The sequence below is a fragment of the Sinohyriopsis cumingii genome, chromosome 1 (genome assembly GCF_028554795.1).
Source record: "Sinohyriopsis cumingii isolate HCF-2022 chromosome 1, ASM2855479v2, whole genome shotgun sequence".
Taxonomy (NCBI): domain Eukaryota; kingdom Metazoa; phylum Mollusca; class Bivalvia; order Unionida; family Unionidae; genus Sinohyriopsis; species Sinohyriopsis cumingii.
The window spans coordinates 109343199-109351478 of record NC_142961.1 but is presented as its reverse complement, the minus strand read 5'-3'; the positions used below and the strand labels follow the sequence as shown (position 1 = coordinate 109351478).

The following is an 8280-nucleotide window of genomic DNA, read 5'->3' as shown; positions in this document are numbered from 1 at the left end:
TGTTCAATTAAAAAAGAGTTGACAAGTAATTAAAAATATATACATGTGGAAATGTTACAGAAAAATATTACATTTGATGCATATGCACAAAACCATGAAATTACTGTATGATGAGCAGGCACTTTACTTGGGCAGTTTACTGTGGTGAGTGTAGAATGTAAATAAAAGGTGTGCAATGATTTTCTTTTAAAAAGAGATAATTATTGAGAATCTGCTAAAATGTTGTTTTTTTTAATGTTCTAGGACAAATTAGTCATTACAGCCCATACATTCTTAGCAAGGTCCTAGTTCTTCTGTACAAGATGTTATTTACATTCTAGTCTAAAATCACAGATAGAAGACATTAGCTTTATTAGCTGAAAATAATGTAGTTTCATTGGAGGAAATAATCAGCTGACTCACTGAATGGCTTCTGATTGGCTGGTTAGAAATAGTTACAGACTTGGACCAGGACAGCAAATGACTTTAACTAAAATGTAATACATTGCTACAACATAGTCATGCAGGGCAGAAGAAAATTAAAAACCCAGTTCAACTGAACCACAAAACACTGGCTTGATGCTAGGCTTAAAAAAACACCAGTTCAATTGAACCCACAAAATACTGGCTTGATGCTAGGCTTAAAAAAAAAAACTGGAAGGCAAAATATGGAAAAGGACTTTCTTGTGTATTCTCGTGCAGAAGTAGTTCAGGAAAAAAAAATCTTTATTTTGTGTAATAATTTATAGATTTTTATTTATTAAGAGTTAAATTAGTTTTTCAAATTCAATTAGTTTTTCGAGTTAAATTAGTGCACAAAAAAGTTACTGACTCGAAATGTTAAAAAATGGACTAGTATGGAGGCGATGATCTTTAGCAAAGTCCCAAGTTTCAGTGCTTTTGAAGAAAAAAAAACATGACCAAAATTTAAAAATACACTGTATTACAGACATGCCTTCGAGCCACAAAGCACTTTCTTCAACTTACTAAACAAAATATTAAATAAGGCAACTTCAAACAAATTATAGCTTTACAGCAAGAACGATGGTGCATTTTACCATTATGAATACATAAGCACATACAAACTAAATGTATACTGTTCCAGCTATCATCCACAATGTATTTTGAACATGAAACTGTAGTACACAATATGAAATAAATAATTTATGTTATGACTGGTGTCAGATTTACACAACATGAAAAGGGAGAAAAAAATCCCCGATGTAGCTGAAACATTATACTATGTACATTATAAATAATACGGATAATGGCAATAATAATAATACTAATAGGTGATTACGAAGACCTTTTTTTGACATCAATTCAAAGTAATTCTGGACATTTGCTTTAAAACATCAATATATACAAAGGTTACCCCACATGGGCATTACAACACTGGATGAGAGAACAAAATATTTCTCACATGACCAATGCTACAATATTTCAAAATTATTGCTTAACTAGAGCAATTTGTTGCACTGAAATTGACGGCTACTGAAATCTGAGATATATGCAGTGCAGTGGGCACATGAGAAATTTTCATTTATGGTGAAAAAAGAAATAATCTTGAAGCCAAAAGCACTTTAGAACACAGTTTGCGAAAGTTAGCGGACACGACACTTTCTATACAAAGGGTGGTAAAGAGAGAGGAAACAATGAATTTTCATTTTGTTTGGCACTCAACATTCCAACAGTCCTTTTCCTTTCATTCATTGTACTTATATTTATTCTGAATGTAATTGTAAATTCAATATTCGGTTTCTTGGGGGGGAGGGGGGGTCTTACATGCTTTTATCACTTACACAATTTACCTGTGGATATTCAAGGCAAACATAAAAAATCAGTAACTATTGCCTAGAGAAAGGACGACATTTTCAGTTATAGAGACAGAACTTATTTCAACTTCTCTGGCAGTTTGCAAGACTACATTTTTGTTATATGTGAATGTGTACAAGGGAAAATAAAGTTTAGAACATAAAACCTAAGTGAATATGATAAAACAACTGATTGCGAATTAACAGTCAAGTAATGCATGTGCAACTGTGTTTCGTACTTCTGTGACGACATGCCTATGCTTAATGACAAGATCCTTACTTCAAAACATTTTGCTCCCCTCCAAAAAGGCTTTATCCCATTATAACATAAACCCAACCCTACACTTGTTTCAATACTATACTAAGTGGTTCCCTCCCCAATGTATAATAGGTGCAATGCTGTGAAATATTGGGATTTAATATGAATTCTCAAGTATCTTCTATGGAATCAATTGTTCTTTGCAGTCAGCTTGACCCCCTACCCCAAACAAATGAAGGTACTAGGAGAGAAATGCTAAATGCTTTATAATGTCTGGATGATGACTGATGATGATGACAACAACAACAACGATGTAACTTTTAAAAACAAAATTTGGGTCTCAAAACTTCCTTTCAACAAATGCTTATAAAAGTTTTAAAAAGTTTTAATCAACAAAATCCTGTCCCTTTTCCACCCCTCATGTTTTGTTTGACTCTCAATTGAGCCTGTGAGTTGAATACAAATTTACTTGTTTGAGGAAAAAGTCATGCAGATTAAAAACTAGGGCAGAAATGACAGTGACTTGTTAAATGTTAATTAAGCGACAGATTAGCAAATGTCTAGGCTACTCAAATTAAAGTGAGAGAGGCGGCTTTGGCTTAAAGACTATTTCAGTCAGTCAAACAATCCTGATGATGTTTGAAAATACATTTTGTCAAGATTTTACTCAATTTATGACCACCATAAATTAATCACACCTGGAGAAAAGACCAAAATCAAAGGACTAAAGGCAGAAAGAATAAAAGCAACAGGTGCAAAAACTGTAGCCAGGGGGAAATGCAACCGTAAAATTAGATTACATATATGTATGTACACTTAAGAAAGTACATGAATATATGATTCTAATATTTTGCTATTAGCATAAATATTAAATTTTGGTTTGAAAGGCATGGCAAGAATATTTGTAATTCAAACTTATTTCATCTTGGTTTGGCCGATTCCTTGTTTTTGCATCAAGTAAATGGTTAGTCTGAACATACAGATTTATACTGCTTTGATATCTGCATGTCTCTATGCATCAAGTGCAGTTTTCATTTCTAAATTGTACATGTCCTGTACACCATTTAGCCTTACTAGAAGCAGAGAAAAGATGGCTGCTAACTGCAACTGAATATAACAGATCACCAAATAAAGTCCTAGTCCTTTGATCTTGATCGGGTGTGACCCAGGTTAAACAAAAAAAGGCACCACCTAATGTCAGGTGAATGCATCATAAATAATAGAAGATACAATAATTTACAAAACAGACTTAACATTGACATAATATCGCGATTCTTATTATGGCATAAAGTAATCGGGGTGGTCGCCATCTTTTTCAAACCGTTTTGCCTCTTCCTGCATAGATTCTTTAATCTTTAGGATAGCAGCAGATTCAATATGGTCCTGCAAAATTACAATAGGTCATATTTATTCCGTATCAAGACTTGTCAAATATGACATGTCTATATTTACACTTGAATTGTCATAAAGTGACATGTTTAAGGATCAACGATACAGGTGTTCCAGGGAGCCAAATTTGGATTTTCCTCTCTCGAAACATTCAAATTAGAACTTCTTCTAAATCGATCTATCTTTAGATGTATCTCAAATTTGTCTCAGATGCCATGATATATTATACAGTCATTACTTTATATACTTTCATGCCCCTAAGAAATTATTTTCACACGTAATCAAGAAGGGCAGTAACTCTTTCAAGCATTTCCTACAGTTCATTTCATGGATGACACATGTTTTATCCAAGTTCTGGATCCATTTAGAAAACTTTTAAAAACTCAAGAAATTGGACTTGTCAAAAATGCAGAGAAATCAATAAATAAGATGAAGATAGGTTATACTGAAGACTACAGAACTGAATCAGAACATGCCTATTTGTTTCTATTTAACAGATTTCATTGAAAGATACCTTTTTGTTATGTTGCCATAGCAACTAAAGAGGTTATAGAAATTACAAAATTAGCAAACGACACATGAGGATGAAACAGAGGAAAGTTGACTTCAAACACACATGGCACTGACTGACTGATTGGTACATTTCTCATATTAATGACGTTTCAACATGCAATGAATCTGGTTTGTGCAGAAAGAGATTTGGAATTTCATGTCATGGATATATCAAGATTAAAGGATTATACCAATTCCATCAAGATTGTTTGAAGAAAGAAATTAAAGTTTAAAGTATGCAAATAATATAGCTACTTCTGAGAAAGAAAATAAACAAAGGAAGAGAAAACTAATTCATCCAATCAGAAAAGCCATAGCCATTCAGTTCATGCATAGCACCATAACCATACTAATAGGGTAAGCATAGATGTCAGAAGTCAGCCAAATGACTGAGAGAATTACATCAGTGGTATATGTTTACTTTGCACTATACTGAAAGTGGACAGAACTGGTGTGATGACTGAAATTTGTGACATTCGTAATGGCATGTGACTTACATTTTCTTGATATCCTAAATTAGGATAACCCATATCAGGGCCACTCACTGGCGCTAAGTCATCTCGCGGTGTGCCAGGACCGTTTGCGGGGGAGTTTTTCATGCCATCCATATCACCTGAAAGAATAGATATTTTCTTGCTGCTGTACGTTTCAACACACAGTAATGCATTGATTAAATTCAAGTTCATGTATGGATTTTTCTGCAATTTTTGGCACTTCATTTACTGATGTGGTCTTGCATTAGAAAAGCCATTTTTGTGGCACATCCTTGTCTGCACTGTAGGACCAATTGACTGTGATACCTTTCTGCTGTTCGTTCATGTTCACCAACATATTTTGTACTTGCGACCGCATTATTTGCTATATCCTGGTGAGAAATGAAGATCAACTGTCCTACCCATGGACACACTGTGAGAGCCAATCCAGGCTGGACTGAACAGACATCAAAACCATGACCTTTGGACTAAAAGTCAAATTCCCACCAATTGAGCCATCATATTTTAAAAATAAATAAATAAATATGTGTATAGGTAAACAACTTGCACACGTAAGCAGTTTTCAACTGAAAATATTGAATATACACTGTAACAATCATAAAGAAAGTGACTAAACAACAAAAATGAATTCCTTCATGCCTTTTAAAATTACAGGTATTGGCTAACTAAGTTTGAAATTTGAAAATCTTTCCTAAACACTATGTGGTAATCCACTACTTGGATGAACTGATGTTGCAGTGCCCCCAAATCACTAATACTCTTGCCATGTTTTACTTGTACCAAAATATCATTAATGTGGAGTTAATGCATAAACACGAATCCCCAACCAATAGGAGCAAATCTGGAGTAGCTGACAATATATAGGACAGTATGTTTGGGTTACTCTCCTCAAAATGCACTCACATACCAATTTTCATCAGTGTAGGTGAAATTGGTCCTAGATATTGTGGGTTTAACAAAGACATAGCTGAAAATAAACAAGAGAACAGTATATGGTACATTGTATGCCCACCTGTGAGTAATAGTTTTCTATGTAGATAAATAAAATGTGTCTGGAAACCATTTTTCTTCTTTAAGTCATGCTGACCTTGACCTCTGACCTGAAAATCAATAGGCCTCAACTGTATCCCTATTATAAGCCATACAATAAGCTTGGTCCCAGTATGTGATGTAGAATATTGTGTGGAAACCAATTTTTCTTTCAATCACAGCGACCTATGACATTTTGAAAGCAACACTGATAGGGTTAATTCTTGTTTAAAGTACAAGTTATGCACATAGTTTGGTAAGTATAGATGATGCAGAAGTAATGTTACTGTGTGAGGTCCATTTTTCTTCTTTAATCAGTGACCTTGACCTTTAAGCTTTTGACCTCAAACCTAAGACTTCTTCCTTACTTCAAGTGCAAGTTGTTGTTGTTGTTGTTATAGGGTTTAACGCCATTTTTCAGCACAAGATAGGCTATACATGGCGGCCAGTATTAATGGTGGAGGAAGAACCTGGGAAAACCCCGGAAAGAACCACCGACCCACGAGAAGCTACCGGCAAGCTTTCTCACATATCCACATTGGCCGAACCCGAGACTCGAACCCACGCAGACAGAGGTGAGATGGCAGTGATCCGTGACGGAGAGTCAAGTGCAAGTGATCCAGAATGTATGGTAACAATATATAGAGCTACTGGGTGGAGACAAAATTGGTGATGTGCGTGGAGGGACATCATAAGTTGATATGGTTTGCATGATGGAAAGCATATAGAGTCACCCTCCTTGTGGTAGCTCAACTTATTTTAAACTGGCATCATCAATTAAAACTGGCAGCATTTTCCTATCTTGTATCCAGTGAGCCTGAACTCTGATCTTTGATTGCAAACTCTATAAATAAATGCGATGTGAATATAATGCCGATAAAAACTGGATGTAGGAAACTTGAGGAATGTGGACTTCTCATGTAGAATCCAAAATAAACACTTTTTGACTCAGTGACCTTGATCCCTGATCTATAGGCCCAACATTGAATAGAGAAGTGCCAATGCCCAAGCGTAATTCCACTTCAAAGTCTGGAGATACAAAAATGCAAAGGAAACATTTTTTGAGTACTCGTTTACCAAACTGTTGACTTGTTTTAAACAAAAAATAAAGCTACATTGTCAGTTAATTCTAAATTGAGAATATGCATGTGCTTTCATGCTAAGAAATATTGCGTTGGTCTGTTGGGATAACATTTTTATTCGAGTGTGTTTCCTCCTCCATTTACTGAAAGTGAACAATAGATGCATGACCTTTTTTATTCATTTGAAGAAAAAAAACTGGCAACAGCATGATGTTATATTATACATGTACACATTCTCAATAAAATTGCTTTCCTATATGCCTTTGAAACAGTTTGCTATAAATTTAAAGAAAAAAAAAACAAAACAATTTGATGCTATCCGATTATGTTCAGTAGATACTAAATTAATGCTGGGAGAAATGCATATAAGACATTTGTTTTTTGGTTTTTTTTTAATGGATGGAAAATTTCTAGGGCTGGCATCCAGAAAACGGGAAGATCTAGGTATCTGTATCAATGATGACAATTCAATTTTGGGAAGTGTTTCTGGTGAAAAGTGAATTGGATTTTTTAAAAATTAAATGCTAAAAACACAAAACATAAAATTTAAATTTGTGATCAATGGCATTTATTCTATGAAACCAAACCATGCCTGAATCCAAAATATCTGTTTTGTGGGTACATTGGTGGAAATTAACTAAATTTACAATTAATTAATCAACAAACATATTAATTTTTGTACTAACCCAAACCTCATCTTCAAAGATGGGTAATTTGCTTAACTGCATATATGGCTTTGTAATTAAAGAATCAATTAATGTTACACTTTTGTGCAAGCCTTTCAGAATATGGAAGTTAATACAAGATGACTCTAACCTTTATATGCCCTCTCCTTCTTAGGAAATTTCTGTAAACTGCCTATTATAATGGAAATGCCATAAAATAATGCATTTACATTTAACAGCATGTAAAAGAAAAGGAAAAAGAGAGCTGCTGCTGTTGTTGTTAGAGGGTTTAATTCTATTTTTCAGCACAAGATAGGCTATACATGGCAGCCAGTATAAATGGTGGAGAAAAAACACATGAAAACCCCCGGAAAGAAACACTGACCCACAAGAAGCTACTGGCAAGCTTTCTCATGTATAGTAGTCCCCCTCATATATGGCCACCCCTTTAACATCAGGAAAGTGGTCTTACAAGACAGGTGGCCTTTCCAGAGGGGGACTAAATTTTGTGTGTGAAGTATATGTAATATACGTAGTAAGAAAACTACATACTTCAAAGCATTTAATATCTTCGTTTAAAAGTAACATTAATTATTAAAAGGTTCTTCTTGTTTTATTAATCGATGTATTTCAACTATATATATTCATTACGAGTTCTTATTCTTGGTGTAAGCATGATACATGAGTGGGTATTGTTGTCATGCACATTGCAAAACAATTCAAAAACGTCCTTTAAATCTTGGTACATAGATAATTCTCTTTCCATTTGCTCCATTTTCCCACGGCTGCTGAATAACCTCCTTATTGGTTACATCGTTTATTCAAGTCTTTTCAACACAAAACTGTTTTATTCAGGTCTTTTCTACATAAAATTGTTTGGCAAGTTCCCCTTCCCAGCCTCAATCAATGTCGTCGAGTAGAATAACCGACTTTCTTCTAAAATAATGTCTCCATTTAGGTGATGACATGTTATTGTTTGGTAATGATTTTTTTTAGATGTTGCTAATTGCATGCGAT

General features: G+C 34.4%; 1 protein-coding gene across 17 annotated transcripts in view; it reads right to left on the bottom strand.

Annotated features, from left to right (window-relative positions):
- Positions 1-8280, bottom strand: part of LOC149807575 (single-stranded DNA-binding protein 2-like) — a 202057-nt gene that overhangs the window by 14147 nt on the left and 179630 nt on the right. For 14 of the 17 annotated variants that reach the window (XM_089968051.1, XM_089968061.1, XM_089968078.1 and 11 more), the window contains 2 exons: positions 4491-4606; positions 8-3435 (listed from right to left, as the gene is read on the bottom strand). In XM_089968051.1, the coding sequence (XP_089824177.1) occupies positions 3331-3435; positions 4491-4606 (221 nt within the window). In that variant the 3' untranslated portion in view covers positions 8-3330. Of the gene's footprint in view, positions 1-7; positions 3436-4490; positions 4607-8280 lie in introns of those variants that run through there. The other 3 variants (XM_089968132.1, XM_089968104.1, XM_089968144.1) reach the window with 1 other exon arrangement.